Source organism: Gekko japonicus, unplaced genomic scaffold, assembly GCF_001447785.1.
Source record: "Gekko japonicus isolate JY-2015 unplaced genomic scaffold, Gekko_japonicus_V1.1 scaffold1347, whole genome shotgun sequence".
Lineage (NCBI taxonomy): Eukaryota > Metazoa > Chordata > Lepidosauria > Squamata > Gekkonidae > Gekko > Gekko japonicus.
The window spans coordinates 253,609-272,678 of NW_015171544.1; the positions used below are offsets into that span (position 1 = coordinate 253,609).

At 43.5% G+C, this 19,070-nt stretch overlaps 1 protein-coding gene across 1 annotated transcript in view; it reads right to left on the bottom strand.

Moving 5' to 3' along the window:
• Positions 1–19,070, bottom strand: part of FGGY (FGGY carbohydrate kinase domain containing) — a 253,617-nt gene that overhangs the window by 89,813 nt on the left and 144,734 nt on the right. The window contains exon 9 of the mRNA XM_015419670.1: positions 276–383. Within this exon, the coding sequence (XP_015275156.1) occupies positions 276–383 (108 nt within the window). The remainder of the gene's footprint in view (positions 1–275; positions 384–19,070) is intronic.

Genomic DNA, 19,070 nt, shown 5'->3' on the forward strand with positions numbered 1-19,070 from the left:
CTATGTTCCCCCATCAACATAAACGGCAGACCAAATTCAAGCCTGCATCCCTCAGGGCTGCTGGCCCTACACTCCCTCATTGATGCCTCTGGCTAAGGGGGACAGAGGCTGCAGAAAGCTGCCTAAAGGCTGCCTGACTGAGAGACAATGCTGGGCACAATTGCTCAAAGCTATCCTATCCTCTTCCCCAGGCACAAACAGTGTTAAGGCTGAGAGCTAAAGTTCTTGTGAAGATACTCCAAGTTCTTTAATAGGAAGAAAAAGCCAAGACTTACCAGTTTTCCTGTAGCACTCTGGCCTCCTTCATTTAACCAGAACCCTGGCACCATGGCTGAGTAGTATGGTCCCCAAACACCAGGGACAAACAAAGGAGACTCACTTATCTGAAACGATAAATCCAAATCTGGTTAGCCAAAAATCGAAATTAAGCCTTAATCTTCATTATTAGCATGATGCTTGACACAGTAACAAGAGCAAAACTAGTGGGTCCCTACCTTGAGAAGCTTATGTTCTAAGTCCCCACAATATGAGAGATGACAAAGGGACAGGGAGGAAAGGAGAAGGTAAGGGTAGCAAGGTAACATTATCTTTGCTGCAACACTTCCATTCTGCTGGTCAAGGTTTATTAACAGGTTCCATCTTGCAGACAGGTTAGAATAGCCTATGTTCCCAGTAATGGCATCTATATGGTAGAATAGGCTTCCTAAGAGTGTAAGGAAGCCATCACCCTGCCACTGGTTTTTTGGAGGCAGTGCAAAACCAAGTTATTCCGATGGGTGTTTATGTGAACTGGGATTCTTTGATATTCTAGTTTTTGGGATCCAGATTGAGAAATATTGATATGGTTAAATGATCTTTATCTCTTTTTATTATAGTGTGGTGGCTGAAGACGGCTGAAGATGACGGCAGCGGCAACGGCGAAGCGAGGCGAGGCGTCAGTTCCTGTGTGGATGACATATGCGGCGGTGGCGGCGGCGGTGTGCGGGCGCAATCCAGAAGGAGCGATCCCTGGAGACCGAGAGAGGAAAAACATCAAGTGGCCACCGCCAAAAGGAAACGGGCGCACGACGACATCAGACGTTAAGCCCAGCGGAGCCGGAAAGGACATAGCTGAGGCGAGAAGAAGGTGGAGTCGCGTGCCTTGAGAGAGTTCCGCCAAGCGCCGGGAAGAGCAACCCACCAGGAAGAAACCCCGCCAGGAAGAGCAGCCCGAGCACCAGAAAGAACGATTCGCCAGAGCAGACCAACAAAGGAACAACACCAGCCACCACCATAGGGGTGCCGGTAGGTTACCCCACCCCACAACACATGTGCCCCTAGTTAGAAGACAATAAAATGGTGACTAGCACCGACGTGTAAGCCGCTCAGAGACCCCTAGACAAGGGATTCGAGCAGGATATAAAGTTGAACGAATAAATAAATAAATATTATGGTTTTAAGTAATTCTGTAACTAATATTGTAACTGTGCCTTGAATCTTTTTTTAAGGCTAAAAATGATGCAAATAAATATGAGCAATCTGGTCTTCGTTGCAAATAATTGCTCATGTCCTTTGCAGCATATTTATATTCTGTATTATAGACCTCTCATGATGGAACTTATCCTGGATTTGCATGAACAAGTTCTACACAGGCACAAAAAACACTGTTGACACTATACCTTTGAGAAAACAGAGCTAAGAGGATTACTTGATGGCAACAGCAAACAGTCAGTGACTTAGGGATGAGGTGAATTGAGGATGAAGTGAAAAGATGCTAATCTTTTGCTATACCGGCCTAGTTTCTTCTCAGACCCTTCACCGAGAACAAGTGGGATTCAAACCTACTCTTAAAAGATTTTAATTAACAGCCTTCCCTCCCTCCTCTCATTTACCACACCCATGTTTACACGGCATATAAAGTAATGTATTAACTGGAACACTTCAAATAAATGCTTGATGATTGATTTTGTTTAACTGAGTCGTTTTACATCACATAAGCTAAAAGTCACTTTATTCCATAAGACAGAGAGACCTTGCTGTCTAACATGGGGACAAGGGGGTTTGGATCTGATTCTAGTTGGCCCAAAGACACAGAAAGAGGCAAGTCGATGTGCAGTAGGTAATACTTTTTATTCATCCAAGTTCGGATCTCTCCTTCCAGTGGACCAGTCCACAGTTCAGTTATAGCTGTTATGGCCAGATACCGTTTTGCTTTCACAAAAGGGAGAAGCAGTGAGGAAATACCCACAACTATTCTCCTCTCTTTACCCTTTGCCTCTCCTTGTTCTGCTTTCCTCCCTATATCCAGACCCCTCCTTCTCTCCTCCTTATAACAAAAATCATAGCCCCTTTACACACTTCAGTGCCTATGTTATGCCTTTCTTGCCTAGACTCCACAGTCACTGTCAGGTCAAGGTTTATCACCTCAGTAGACTGCTGATGAAGGGGTTGAATGGCTATCTCCCTCACAGCAAGAACTACAGACCCTTTGGATCCTTAAACTAGATATTAATTTTATCTAGAACGTTTCTATGCTATCTTTCCAGGGAGCCTGCTTTAGGATGATTACAAAATAAAACAGATAAAAACATAAAACAGCACAAACATTAACAAACTATTTAAAAAACCATCATTATGTGATGACTAACAGCATTTGGCATTCTATCTAGCTAGAATGCTATTTTCTGTTCCTTTTCACATGCCTGATTTTTGTTCTATTTCCTTGACACAGATCTGGTGTATGCAGTGTTGTTGTGTATTAGATGTTCAGAAGCTCTAATCCAAGCCACTCGAAAACATGTTTCTCTTGATACAATACAGAGATAAATGGCACAGTCAGAAAGCCATATAAGTTAAATAAAAAAGAAGTGCAGGCCTTACAACAGTTTTACTTTTTATATCCAGAAAAGTCATTTACCTTGATATAAAGAAAAGTACTGGGTAGTGACAACATGAAACGTTAGCTTACTTTTCCTTTTTGTTAATGAGTATTAAAAGTCATTCCAAAACAGTTCTAGAAGTGATGTTTGTAGGCCACCAGTTTTCTTTTCTTTTTTTAGTCTTCTTCAGAAGATCCAGCCTCTCCTTCTTCTTTGCTTTCTTTGGCAGCATCAGTCGCACCTTCTCCTGCTGGACTGCTATGTTGACGCAAAAACTCGGAAGCCTTTTCAACAGAGTCAATCCTTTCTTTTCCATTTGCATATCTAAAGATTAATCCATCGGGTGTTAGCCATCTGTAGCAGACATTGTGCTTTTGTAGAAATAAAACCAAGTCTCTGTATTTCCTTCTTTTCCTTCTTATCTCAAATGGAATGTCTTTCAGTACTCTTATATCTTTGTATTTTATCTTCAAGGTCACTCCATTAGATGCTTTCAATAGTTGATCTCTCACTTTTCTTCGGGAGAATCTTATTGTAACTTCCCCTGGCAGATTATTCTTTCTGATAAATTCTGTATACAATCTATCGACTGTATCAGTTTCGCTTTGAAGTTTATCCGATGTCATCTGTGACAAGGGAGCTAATACATCGCCAACAATCTGTCTCAGATTCTCTCCTTTCTCTTCTTGGACACCTTGAAGTCTCAAGACATAGCTTGCCCTTTCCAATTGCAGCTGTAATACTCGAGACTCTTTGATTTGGCATTTTTTCCCTAAAGCCTGTAGTTTTTAATTCATCTTTTTTGAGTTGGTATCCATCTCTTTAAGTTATTGCTCCGGTTTTTTTTCAATTTTCTGTGTATTCGCAGCCATTTGTGCTTGTTGTGTATTGAGTTTATTGTCAATTGCCGTAATTTTCTCCAGTAGGGGGTGAAGTACTTTCGACAACAACCTTTGGAGTTCCGCAGTTGAGTCCTGTCTAGGCACAGAACTCGCAGGGCTGGAACTTCCGGGAAGAAGCTTCGTTTTCGCTTGTTTGTCTCTCTAGTCCTTCACAGGCGGCGCCATGTTTGAGAGTTGTTTACTTTTATTAAAAGTTTGTCAAAGCCTCTGGAAGTTCTTATATCACGCGGTAAGCTCTTACAGTCTCTTTATTTTAATCCATTTGCTTTTTGTAGTGCCCCCCCTTTCTGGCTTAAAATTGCTTGTAAACAGTTCTTAGCAGAGGAGAGTCCCCTCCCCCCCATTTTCTTTCGGGAGGGCCGTGCGGTTTTTCTTTGTTCTCACTTGTACTTAAACTCACATTTTCAACGATTGTTCGCTTGTGTCTGAAATTGCTTGATCACCAAATGCTTGCTCCGGTGTTCTGATCTTGTTCCCATACGGGATTGCTCGACAGCGGGACTGTCGGGGCTTGGAGTAGCCCTCTCTCACCGGCTTGTCTCGCCAGAGGGGGGCTGTCTAGCGCCCCATGGCTTGGAGCCCTTCACTCAGGCTCCTGGGGTGGCGCGGACGATCGCACCCCCTCCCAGCCGTGGGCGCTGGCAGGCTTCTCCCAGAGGTCTGGGAGAAAGTGGCTGCCATGGCGATCGCCAAGACCAGAAAAATCCTAATGTGCATTTTTCTGAATAGTTTCAGGAAGATCTAAATATTACGTGTCTTTCCTCATTATTTCCCACATTCCATAAATTATTGTTTCATTGTTCCCAAAGCTACCCTGCACTTCTGCCAGCCTTCAAAGGGAAAGTCCAATTAAAATACTATAACTGGTACTTCTGGGAAACCATCAGGTTTTGAATATCTGCAGTCAGGCTTGGTATTTTAGAAGATACCTACAAGAACTTGCCAGGACAGGATATTTCCATGCTGGCCCGTTTCTGGTTACACTCTTAGTTGTTCATATCATCTTACTACTGAAATACCATTTGTATACATTCCAAAAGACTATCAGCAAATGTGTGGAGCAATTAAGAATTGAACATCGGTACATCTGTAAGCACAGGCAAAGGGTGTGGAGTTTCTCTTATGCACGTGGAATTTTATTCTCATCCTCCCAGTAACTCTGCTGGGAAAAGGAAGTTCCCTGGATCTGGCTGAGAGCCATTTTCACTTTCTAATAAATCTCTACAGAATTTCAGCTACATATACACACCCCAGCTTTCCCATTTGCACAACATGTATTCAAAAGGTCAGCCAATACATTCATAACAAATATGGGACATTATAAAATTATTTGTACATTGTGTGGATGATTTGCACACTTATTGATGCTCACTATTGCTCCAAGCTGAGATTATAGGACAGTTCTGTGCACTTGAACATAGGCACACTACACCAGGACTATGTCCAGTGAAGTAAATTAGTATCTGATTTATACATGCTCCTTTCAGTTAGTTTTTCTTTCAGCAATTCCACATTCCATCAGCCCCCAACTGCCTCCAAAAAAAACAACCCCCCACCAACCTTCCAAATATTTAAAAGTTATTTATCAGTTGGGCATAAGAGATGTGGAAAAGGTGAAAAAAAGATATACTTGCATTGGGGAATGTATGCATATACCATCCTCCTGGATCACAGCTAAAGGTTTCTACAAAATGATTCACATTTGTGTTTACTCCAGTAACATACATATACACCCAACAGCATTCTGGTTAACTAATAACTGTATTTATATCCTTTTGTGAAGCACCAAACTTTGTATGATTAATTTTACATAGTTTCATATGTAACAGTGCAATTCTATGCAGGTATTAAAATCAATGAGCTTAGACTGGAATAACTCTGCATAGGATAAGGGGAGGAAGGGAGAATCTCTTGCCTGCTTCTCTCTGAATGGGAAGCAGACTGGACACTGGTGAGCCTTCTCATGCCTCCCCAGTTGTCTCCACAAACTTACATTTCCTCCCTCACCTTTCCTCCATGCCCATGCACTGCCTCAAATCAAAAAGGGATCCCATTGCACAGACCACCCTTGCAAAGAGAAAGGCTGCTGCAGCAGTAATTCTATAGTCCTTTAAAAGCAGGGGTGTCGAACTCATTTGTTTCAAGGGCTGGATCTGACATAAATGGGACTTTATGGAGCCAGGCCAGGCCATGCATATCATAAAATGTAATGCCAGATAGCAAAGATATAAACTTTATAAAAGATACAAACACAATTTAAGATACTAATTTTTTACTTAAAATACAAATATGCTTAAAACTCTTGCAATATGTTGTTTATTTAACAGTCTTTGGTAACTGACTTCTCCCAAACCTCCCCCACCCCAAAAAAGACGCCTGCCTAAAATGGAAAGGTGGAGGAATACTGGGGTTTGGCAATGCAATTTTAAAAACAAAACATCAAGAAAAAGCACAAAGATCACAGCAGAAACTAAAAATATAAAATGCTCTGAGCCTAGGAACATAAAATTGCTGGGCACTGCAAGCTTCTCCCCTCCCCCCCCAGGTCTACTCAGAGTGGCAGTGGCTCTCCAGTGTAATATCCACCTTTGGCTGTGGGTTCCCAGGTTAGAGTACTCCCTCAGGCATCTGTTCTCAGGTCCATTCAGCAGAGACAAGCTGGCTCAAAACATCAACCCTGTATTTGCAAGGAGACAACTCCAGGCAAGCAACAGCTTCAACTATACAAACACTGTAAAGTTAAACTTCTTGAGCTCCACTCCACTGAAATACACAGCACAGACAATGTTGCAAAGAAAATGAGGAATGGATCTCCCATTAAGGTCTCTGGGCCCAGACTGACTACTCTGGGACTGGAATGACAGCCCCCAGAGTGAAATGACAGTCCCTGGGAGTAGCAGAAGCATTCTGGGGTTGGAATGAAGGCCCCCGGAGTGGAATTCCATTCCCAGAATGCTGCTGCTACTCCCAGGGGCTGTCATTCCACTCTGCGCCCTGTCGTTACAGTCCCAGAACACAGATTCTATTGCTAGGTACCATCATTCTACTCTGGATGCTGTCATTCCAGTCCCAGAGCAATGTTTCTGTTACTGGAAAACATTCCAGAGTAGTCTATCTGGGTGTCGTTGTTGTTCACTCGCACAGTCTAGTCCGACTCTTCGCAGCCCCATGGACCATATCACGCCAGGCTCTCCTGTCTTCCGTTGTTCTCTGGAGTTTACTTAATTTCATGTTCGTTGCCACGATAACACTGTCTAACCATCTCATCCTTTGCCGTCCCCTTTTTCTTTGACCTTCAATCTTTCCCAGCATCAGGGTCTTCTCCTTCTCATTTGGTGGCCAAAGTATTTGAACCTCAGCTTCAGTATCTGGCCTTCCAGGGAACACTTAGGGTTGATTTCTTTTAAGATTGACTGATTTGATCTCCTTGCAGTCCAGGAAACTCTCAAATCTATCTGGGTGCAAAGACCTTAATGGACAAATCCATTCCATATTTTCTTTGTAACTTTGCAAGCCCAGAAGAGTTTCCTGCCAAATCAGGCAAAGACAAGATGGAGGGAGCTGGAAACTTTGGCAGCCTCAAGCTTCGAAGGGTGAGGACAGGAGAGGGAAAGAGAAGAGCCGCAAGCCTAATTAAAGCCATGGTCGGGCTGCTTCTGGCCTGCAGGCCTTAAGTTTGACACCCCTGCTTTAAAAGTGCACTTACAATTGCTGGTCAATTTCCGTATTCAGGACAATTTTATTAAAGTTGTTGCAAGTTTACAGCAGTGATCAGCCTCACCTGCACAATCTGTTGAATGATCACCAAGGGTCAATAGAGTGTAGTGGTAAAAGTGGTAGACTAGGATATCCACTTAGCCATAAAGCTCTATGGGTGACTCTCTCCAGTCTCTCTTTGACCTATCCCACTTAGCTGTCATGAAGATAACATTGTCCCAAGTTTCTTGACAGAACGATCTAAAAAGATGTCGACAGGTTGTGGAGGTGCAAAAGTAGCACATAAGCACAACATGCATCTTGTTTTTAAATACAAGAAAAGAGGATTTGATTAGTAATGAGTATTAGAAGCATTAAAAGGTTGAATTATGAGCCTATTATTTTCAAACTTTGGCACCACTAATGAAAACTCATTTAGACTATGCAATTGTTTCATGGATTTATCTCCATCTTGGTTCACAACATTTAACTCATATAAATATATTCAATGTTTTTACTAAGAGGGAGACATTTAAAAACTCTGTGTAGGAGGATTTAACCTCAGTCTGTACTCCCTGCAAGATTTATACTAATATGTAAGATATGTAAACATTATAGAGCAATCAGAAACAAATGAAATGATGAATCCAGTTTAACAGTCTTCAGCTGTGATGTAACTGCCAGAAGGCAAGGTCTGTTATGAGTAAATCATCTGGATAAGATACAGTCCTCAAGTTAACCTCAGCATGCCCTACTGAAAATCAACATCAAACTCTCTAGGATCAGAAGACTGCAGAAGAGCACTGAGTAACTACATAATGTGGTTAAATACACAACGTAAAATATGTAATTCTATGTGGAAATACAGTAAAATACCAAAAGACTTTCTTGGCAAATAAATGTCATTTATTCCAGAAACAAAACACAAGCAACAAAAGTCAAACAAGCATAGGCACATTCCCCCCCCCTCCCCTGTAGCTTTCAGTACCATCTTTGGGGGGAGACAATGAATGAACCTATCACCTTCCCACCAAGATAAAAGTATTGCTATAGGATATGGGTTTTTTAAAAAGTGTGAATGCCAGGAAGGGACACTTCTTTCCTACAGACATGCACATCTGCTAGAGGAAATGTGAATGTCTGTTTCTCTCAGAATGTCTTCACCGAAGTCAGTGATCAGTGCTGGGGATCAGTTATGGGGGAACTGTATTTTTTCCTAAAAGGTTTTTCCCTGGCATCTTAAAAACATTATGTGGGTCCACAGAATCCCGCCTCTCCCATTTTACTTTGACCTGCTTGCACTTCTTTCTGCCTAACATGATGCTGGAAGTCCTTTCCAAATGATTGCAGCATTACAGAGGAAGAGTACAGTAGTAACAGGCATGGATCCAAAGGAGCGCTTCCATGGACGGAATATTTTCTGTCCATTTTATTTACCAGTTTTACAGCTCAAGCCTAAACAGAGTACAACCTTCTAAATTCACTGAAGGAAACAAATCTAAAAAGGCAAAACTCTGTTTAGGATTCCACTGTTAATGTCTTTGATTGTACTCATAGTCTGAACATTTGTGCTATAGAATACTGAACTTCCAAGGTGTAACTTGGTGGAATCCATTTCTTCCACCCATCCACATCAGGTCATCATAATTTAAAACTCATCTTTAACCTGAATATGGACAGACATTTACCAATGGAATAAAGGTGTGAGTAGTGTCCCTACTTTTTATTTCTAAAGACAAAGCTTATATTAATAAAGACTGAGATTTTCCGTCCCTTCATTTCCCCCCCAGTATTTTTGTTCTGTTATTTCTAACAGAGACAGAATGATTCTTCCATAACTTTTAAGGCCAGAGCTCTTCTTTCTCTTTTAAAAAATCATGTAATGAAATTGTCTGGGTACAAAATAACCTTTGCCCCTTTAGTATTTACTGTGTCGCCTGCCATGAAACTGAAACAGAGCACTTTGATAAATGGACACAAAGGTTGTCTGGGTACACTTCTACAAACTGTGCTCTGTTGTGTACTGAAATGCCTTTTTGTACCCTTCTAAAGTACCACAGACTCTGTAGCACATAGAGGAAATTCTATACGAAGATGAAATGCTACATGTCTATTAGTAGGATTTCCATATGTCTGTTATATTAAGGAACCTTTTAAAAAGGAAGGGGGGAATGTTCCTCTCTGCAGAACATGAAAGCTCCAAAGACGATATCATTCACATTAGAATATTCTAGTTTCAAATTATAGAACAGAACTTACTATTTCAGTGCATTTCTCTCTTGCTTTTTCTTTTTAATCTGGCAACCCTAGCTATTGATTCTCAGACCCATCTAATTATCAATATGGAGAAATATGTGAGTACTTAAACTGGGAGTCTGCAACCATGAACAGACATGCTGAAAAATCTGAAATCTAAAAACAAAACAACAACAAAAATGTGGAGCTTCGCACGCCCTCCTAACAGAAGCAGCACCTGTAGCTTTAAAAAATGCATGCCCTCAGTGGCCATTGCTAGGCAACCACAACAGCACTGCCAGCCTTCAAGTTTCTATCACTAAAGGGCAGGAGGAGGGGCAGGTCTCTTTTCAGGGCTCTTTTGGTGTTTTATGACCTGTCAGCAACCACCGGGCAATTTGCTACCACCCAGCTTGCATGACTCACCTGGGCCTGGATGCTTGTTTCTATTACATAGGAGCCAACCCAGGAAAGCCAGTGTGGTATAATAGTTACAGTTTCTAACTAGGATCTGGGAGATGCAGGTTCAAATCACCAGTCTGCCATGGAAGGTCATTGGGTATGGGTAACACTCTCAGCCTAATCTGCATCACAGGGTTGTTATGAGGATGAAATGGATGAGAGGAGAATAACGTAAGCCACTTTGGGTCCACATTGCAGAGAAAGAATTAAATAATAATAAGTATAGCAAAAGACTGGGAGGGACAGAGAAAAGGTAAGTTTGTTGGCTGGTGGGAATGAGAGAGGGAAGCATGAAAAAAATGAGGCCATGGGACTTATCAAGAGGAGAAAAATAGTGTTGGGGGATACAGGGAGGGAAAGGGAGGCCTTCTCCAAGTCCTTGTGGGTTCCCCACTGAGCAACTGGACCTGGCCCAGCAATTGGCACCACTGGGTAAAGGCTGCCACAGGAAAGGGACAGCAGAAAACAGGGAGACAGATAAAGGAAGCTAATGACTGGGAAGGAAAGAAAGAAAGAGGAAATGGGGAGACACTAGAGGGGCTTTCATGTAGAGGAAAGAGGAAATATGTTGTCGAAGGCTTTCATGGCCGGAATTCATAAATTGTTGTAGATTTTCTGGGCTGTATGACCGTGGTCTTGGCATTGTAGTACCTAGGTACCACAATGTCAAGACCATGGCTATACAGCCCGGAAAATCTACAACAACGAAAGAGGAAATGGTGGGGGGATGTGAAAGAGATGCCATCTGCAAGTCCACGTGGGTTCCCCATAGGTTATTAAACTCTGCAGTGTGTATGACTGCAGAAGATGCCCTAATGTTCTAATTGCAAAATCATCTGCTTTTGGCAACCTAACCAGACATGGTTAATTAACATTATTTTCTTTGATTCTAAATTGCAATGTAACCAAAAATTAAACCAGGTAGCAGTGAAATGTTCAGGAATACATTTTTATGAAAAAAATAGGGCTGTAGTTTAAATGGTTAAAAAAAACTTTTATACAGCGAGTTTGGATGTAGTGTATTGCATTACTCTTATATTTTGTATTCTGCCTTGTGTCTCAGCAAGAAAGATGGGCTATAAAAGAGGTAAATATATAAATAAATGCAGTTGGGTGCTGAGCTACTGAGAACTTAACTGAAGCTGTATGATAAATTCTGCCCAATTCAAAGTCATAATGACCCTCAGTATAGTTTAAGGTTTGTTCCATGAAAACTTAACTCCATCTATTTTTTAAATGTTCCAATGAGTAAAACATAGCATGCACCTAGGTAAAATAATCTGCACTACAGAAAGTTTACAACTGCAGCTGCTTATATGAGATTTTTTAAAAAATAACACTTTGCAACTTTTATTATTTATTTAGACTATTTCTATGCTGTCTTTATATCAAATGATGGTATTCAAGACAGCCTATACAAGTTCATTAAAGAAACAGCACTGCACAAATCCAGCAATAAAGAAGGGAGATTAAAAAAACAAACAAAAATGCAATTGTCTAAGAGAAACAGTCAGAAAAAAATTCAGAGACCAGTAAATTGCCTAAGAGAATCGGCCAAACCTAAGTCAAGTTCAGCCCAACAGCCCAGGAACAGCAGCTTAACCGACATATGCATATCTTCTGGCTGCGAGAGTGGAAGGGGTTGGTGGAGGTGGTGGCAGTAACTAGGGGGAGGTCACAGCTGAGAAGGACCTGACCAAGGGTGTGCCCTGGAGGTAGATCCAGCAGAACACCTTTACTCAAGTCTTCCTGAGTAGTGATTAAAATCATGACTTCATTCTTGCGATGCTGGCTTTATTCTGAGGAGGTACACACTTTATATTTTACAGCAGAGATTTAAATCTAAACCAGCATTGGCACCATGGTGTGAGGGGGAGGGACTTCACCCTTACCCTACACTGTTATCCTAACCTGAAACAGCCTTGGTGGCTGGTGCTACAGTGGGGGGAATAGCACCTCCCAGGGCTGTGATCTGGAAGTGGGGTAGTTAAAGCTTATCATAGACAGATCATTACCAGACAGAATTTAGACTTACTGTTTCCTCCTTCCTCCGCAAGGGTGGTGGACACATTAAGATGGTCACCCCAGACACCTGATGGATCCCAATAGTTTTCCTATCAGCACCAGAGGATTTTCCTATCTCAGCTGCTGCTGATTCTTTTGAGGCCCTAACCACTCCCTAGAATACAGAAATGGTCCAGGCTCTTGACACAATCATCCCTAAGTGCCCTCTCCCCCCCAGACAGAGCCAAGTAGTCTCCCTGGTTTCCTGGGGAACAGATGGTGATGAAACAGGAGGGACAATGGCTACAGGGCCACTGGTGGAAAACTCAAAGAGAGACTGATCAAACATGGCATAGAACCCCAATTAGAGCCTATTCCATGGTGGTGGTGGTGATGGAAAAAAGGCAACATTTCTCCACCACCATTGCACCTGCATGTAATTGTCCACCTGAGCTACTCTGTGTGGTTCACAGGGTTTTACATCATAGCCACAGGTAGTTGAATTCTGACCATATGACAGCTTGCTGTGATCAATTTGCTACTTACTTTGCAGACAAAATTACCCAGATCCACTCTGGTTTAGACATTGGCATGGCTGCATGTTCAGATTATGTACTTTTGGCACCTGCTTATCCAATTCATTCGGATATCTTCTACTCTGTAGATCCCAAGGATGTAGTTAAGATCCTTGGAGAGACCTACCACCTATGTTCTTATGGCCTTATTGCAATGTGGTCTATTTGGGATTACCCTAGTTCAGGGGCTGTAACTAGTGCAGAATGCTGTGGCTAGACTGATGGTTGGGGCCAGCTTAGGTGGTGATTCTATGGGCCAGCTCTCTCCACGTTTTCCTCCTATACATTCCTGCCTGGTAATTAAGATCACAAGGAGAAGCCATCAACCAAAGAAGCTCATCTGGTGGGGACATGAGAGAGGGCCTTTTCAGTGGCAGTCACGTGGTTATGGAACAACCTCCACAGGGAGGTGCACCTGGACTCCTCACTCTCGATCTCCAGGAGGCAGCTGAAGACAGTTTTATTCATGATAGCATTTAATTAGTTCTTCTGCCTACCAGCAGTTTTAAATCATTGATTCCATAAATTTCATTTCAAGAGGCAGTTGAGGACAGCTTTATTTAGGAACATATTTGATTAAGTTATTAGTAGCCCTAAACTGTGATATTAAATTTTGTTTTTTATGTATTTGATGTATCCTGTTTTTTGTATTCTATGTTGTAAGCCGCTTTGAGCACTGTAAGGAAGAAAGGTGGCTAATAAATGTTTAGGAAACAACAAACTTAAACTGCAATTTAGAGTTTTTTAAAAAAAACCTCAAACCAACAAGCTCTTCAACACGCTGGGATTCCTGGTGATATAAATAGTCTAAAAGCAACCACAGAAGTTCCATGAGACAGCAAAGAACACAGAGCCTGAACTTCTACACCATATTCAGTCTGCAAGCCTCTTCCTGTCTTTAACACTTTACTTGGCAGTACTTCTGGGGCCCAATATACCTCAGCTCCCTTAGCTTTTGTGAGCCAGCCTGTCCCGTCTGCAAAGCTATACGCTAAACAAAAATAGTTCCAGGGTGCTCAAATTGAATGGTTGACCTTTTGCAGCTACAGAGTCTGAAATCTGTATGTTTAAGAAAAGCTTAATTTTAAAGCCAAGTTAGTACAGACCCTTATAATTCTATGAGTGCCCCACTCCATCAACCCTGGCTGGAAAAGATGTTTATTAATTGAAAAACCTCCTTTGTGACTGAGTGGACTGAAACGGTACAATTAATCAGCTTGCTAACTCTGTTCCAGTTGTCTCTGCACCATTCTATAGATCCTCCTTCTGTGTTACCTTTTCCTGTATGGAAATTGAACTGTGTCTCCATGTCAGCAAAAGAACATTAGCATTCGAGAAATTATTCATTGCATTAAGCATTTATATATCTGACAGGGAATGCTTGTCCTGTGAATTAACACCTTAAGACACACACATAAAAACAGGTTGCTTACCTGTAAGTGATGATCTTCGAGTGGTCATCTGTGCATTCACACCTCTGGGATATAGTGCACCTGCGCCGACCTCGATCGATCCCTCTTGAAATGAAAGGGATTTTTGTGCCCACTCCCCAGTTACGCACTGGCCCCACTGCGCATGACCAAGGGAGGGGCACGACCATCCCACCAGTTCCTTCTGACCGCTGCCATCAGTCTCAGAGTAATAAAAAGGAGAGGACCGAAAGCAGAGGGGAAGGAGGGCAGGTGGTGTGAATGCACAGATGACCACTTGAAGATCATCACTTACAGTTAAGCAACCTGTTTATCTTCTTCATGGTCTCTGTGCATCACACCTCTGGGAGACTAGCAAGCAAAAACAGGCCTACCTGGAGGAAGGAACTGAAGTTCCTAGACTTGCGCCGCCTGCAACACTGCCTGTCCCACCACGGAACGTTGATGAAGATGCACATCCAGGGCGTAATGCTTCACGAACATGTGGGGGGTATCCCAGGTTGCTGCTTGACAGATATCAGTGAGCGACGAACCTCTCAGGAAGGCTGTGGACGTGGCTACTGCCCGGGTGGAATGCACTTGGAGCGGGTCTGGAAGTGGCCGTATGGCCAGTACGTAGCACAGTTTGATGGTTTCCACAATCCACTTGGATAGACATTGCAAAGAGAGCTTCTTCCCCAGCACAGGTGTGTTATAGGAGATGAACAAGGCTGGCGACCGATGGAATGACCTTATCCTATCAAGGTAGAAGAGTATGGCTCTCTTGACGTCTAGAGTATGAAGACTGTGTTCCTTGCCGCTTGTAGGGGATGGGAAGAATGCCGAAAGAGCAATGTCTGCTCGCAAATGGAACTCAGAAACAACCTTGGGAAGGAAAGAGACATCCGGTGCCAAGGTGACACCATAATGGTGAAAAACCAAGTAAGGAGAATCGCAACAGAGTGCAGACAATTTGCTCACTCGTCTTGCTGAGGTAATAGCTACTAGGAAGGCAGTCATCCACAAGAGAAGCTGCAGGCTAGACGTGGCCATGGGCTCAAATGGTTTGCCCGTTAATCTGGACAGTACTAGAGGTAAGTCCCAGGAGGGAGTTGGCCCACGAGCCGGAGGAAAGAGGCGAGTGAAGCCCTTCAGAAACTGCTTCGTTTGCGGGTGAGAAAAAATGGAATAGCCGTCCACTGCAGGATGATAGGCGGAAATGGTGGCTAAGCAGACTCTTAAAGACTCTTAAATAGGAGCAACTAAGACCCAAGTCTAGGCGAGTCAACAAAAATCCAAAAACTACCCTCAAGTCGGTAGGGGATGGTGGTAAACCCAACAACTCGAGGTAAGACAGGAACTTCTTCCACTTCCCTTCATAGGAAGTGCATGTAGCTGGCTTCTGACAGTTCAACAGAACAAGGTCTATCCTTTTTATGAGCTGTGCTAGGGGATCCTCCATGCTGTGAGTTTGAGGTGTGGTACATCGTGGAAATGAGCCAGGAGGAGATCTGGTACCGGGGGGAGATGTATGTATGTGCCCCGGGACATGTGGAATAGAGTTGGGAACCAGTGCTGATGTGGCCACCATGGTGCCACGAAAATGCATTGAGGTTGTTCCCTCATGAACTTGCTAAGCACTCTGGTAAGCAGAGGAAATGATGGGAACAGGTACATGTGCCTGTGGGACCATGGGACCAAAAGGCCGTCCCCCAGAGACAGAGGGTCCTGTCCTGTCCTGGTACAGAACAGACGACACTTGGTGTTCTGATGCGTTGCAAATGCACTGATTTCTGGGTGACCCCATCTGTGGAAAACTGGTTGAAGGTAAGCCCAGTTGAGCTCCCAGTCGTGCACAATGAGCGGTCCTGGCAAGTGAGCAGCAATAATGAACACACCCTGGGACTGACACTCAGTCCAAATCTCCCAGGCCAGTCAACAGAGTCCCCTTGCCTGTTCAGGTAACACAGTGCGGTGGTGTTGTCTGTCAGGATTGCCACCGTACAGTGAGCCATACGGTGGCGAAAGGCCCTTAGGGCATACTGGATGGCGAACAGTTCCAGGAAGTTGATGTGTTTGTGGGCCACATGAGGTTCCCATTTGGCGCCCACACACACACCTTGTAGGTGAGCCCCCCATTCCCACAGGGATGCATCCGTGGTTAGAGTCATTTCGGGGCTGGGTGCAAGAAATGGGGCTCCCTGAAGGAGGTTGTCTGAAGTTTCCCACCACTGTAGGGAATTCAGCACTTGCACAGGTAGCACAAACCGTTGAGATTGGGGCTGCCACTGTGGATGGAAACATTTGAGGAACCACAGCTGAAGTGGTCTCATCTGTAGTCTGGTGAAGACAAGTACCGCGGTGGTGGCGGCCATCAGACCCAAGAGCTGTTGAATCTGCTGTGCTGATGCATCTCCCTGTGTTTTTATCAGGTTGATGAGAGCGATAATGTCTCCTGCCCCTTTGGGAGGGAAAAAGGCTCGGCAGACAGTTGAATCCAAAATTGCTCCAATAAACTGGACTCTCAATGAAGGAAGGAGCATAGACTTTTTCAGGTTCACCTTCAGGCCGAACACATCTAAGGTGACCAGCGTTAAATTGATATGGTTGAGCAGAGTCTCTCTGGAGCTTGCTACCCACAACCAATCGTCTATGTACGGAAAGATCCATACACTCTGGAGAAGGAGGTACACCGCAACCACAAAATGAAAAACTTCCTGTGAGATGGGTGGATAGTTACATGGAAATATGCGTCTTGCAAGTCCAGGGTTACCATCCAGACACCTTCACTGGGAAAGGAGAGAATGCTTTGTAATGTTGTCATTTGGAATTTCCGATAGAAGATAAACAGGTTGAGTCCCCTGAGGTCCATAATAGGACGGAGTCCTCCGTCTTTTCTGGGGACTGCAAAATAATGGGAATAGAATAGTTGATGCTGTACTGTCGGGACTGGTTCTATAGCGTCCTTTTGAAGAAGGTTCTGGATTTCTTCCAGGAGCATACTGGATGGTGGAGTAATTATGAAGTTGAGGCACCCCTTTTTGATGACGGAAAGTACCCACCAGTCTGATATTATTCACTCTTAAGCAGCCAGGTAGGGAGACAGGCGGGTAGGGGTAGGATGACAGGCGTCAAAGGCTCTGCTTGGAAAAGAAGAAGTAAGAAGCTTTAAAAGTCTTAGCCTTAGGCTGAGAGATGGATGAGAATTTTGGTTTGTGCCCATAAGCGCGGGAGGACACAGTGGGTGAGCATTGCCACTGTGTTTCCTGGGAAGACTTAAGTGAGGATCTGCGAGACCATGGCTTGTTCCAAGATTTCGCTTTGAATAGTTTAGGAGCTGACGTGACTCCTAAATTTCGCGATGTGACGTCTTTATACTTTTTTCTAGATCTTGTGGGACCGTATCAGTCATGGCACTGAAAAGGCCCTCACCTTCAAATGGAAGGTCCTCAATGAGAGTCCTGGTGTCCTGCGGTAGAGCAGTAGAACACAACCAGGCATGACGTCGGAAGGTAACTGCTGAAGTTAGCGTTTTGGCAGCCGCATCCAAGTAACAAAATAAAGTTTATTCCAACATGGGGGGGGAAGTAATGTCTGAAGCATACCTGAAGGACTGCCTTTCCCAACATGTTCCCCAGAGAGCACTGTGTTCAGGGACACAAAACCTGCTAGTGCTCACTGGCCCTAAAGAGGCCAGACTGGCCATCACACAGAGACTGGCCTTCTTTGTGGCAGCTCCAAAATGGTGGAATGAGCTCCGTGAGGACATCAGGGCCCTGTGGAACTTACTTCAATTCTGCAGGGCCTGTAAGACAGAGCTCTTCCACCAGGCATTTGACCACATTTAACCTTTTCATTTAACATCAGAATCTCTCTGGGATCCTTTCCATCAATTATGACTGTACTAACTGACTCCTGTTACAAAAATATTGGATTATGATTGCCGTCACATAGGAATGTATGTATAGCACTTTAGATTTTATGTGTTTTAAAACTGTTTTTTTAAAAATATATATATATATGTAAGCCATCCTGAGCCTGCCTTGGCGGGGAGGACAGGGTATAAATCTAATAAATAAAATAAAATAAAAGCAGCTTTAAAGATATTCATAAGATATGCTGCAATTATTTCTTTAATTTCCTGTACTTCAGTCATGATGTCACACTGACCTGTACTGCATAGACATACATTTGGTTGGAGTAGTTCCACAGACAAAAAGGTTTCCACCCATGGAATGAGACTTCCTCACCTCTCCCTCCTGCTACAGCCCAAAATGGCTCTCAAAAAGCTACTCTCAGGGGAATCAGGTGTGCTCTGGAGACAGGAATCCTTCCATCCACAGAAATGCTGTGATGGATCCAACCCTCTTTATTTTCACGATACTTGTCTTCTTCCCTACCCCCACTGACTTTTAGTACAAGAGAGGCCATATCCCCAAAGAACGCCAAATATATTAGCTTCTACATAAAGACTGAGAGATGATATGATGACCATCTTCAAGTACTTGAAGGGCTGTCATATAGAGGATGGTACGCAGTTGTTTTCTGTTGCCCCAGAAGGTCGGACCAGAACCAACAGGCTGAAATTAAATCAAAACAGTTTTCAGCTAAACATTAGGAAGAACATCCTGACAGAGAGGTTCCTCACTTACTTCCTCAAGAGGTGGTGGGCTCTCCTTCTTTGAAAGTTTTCAAACAGAGGCTAGATGGCCATCTGACAGCAATGCTGATTCTGTGAACTTAGGCAGATCATAAGAGGGAGGGCAGTAAGGGATGCATCAATGCTGAGTTCTTGTGCCCCTTTCTTACACACCCAGAGAAATGCTGATCACCACTTTGGGTTCAGGAAGCAATTTTTCTCCAGGCCAGTTTGGCTGGATATCTTGGAGGTTTTCTGTCATCTTCTTGGTGTGGAACAGTGGTCACTGG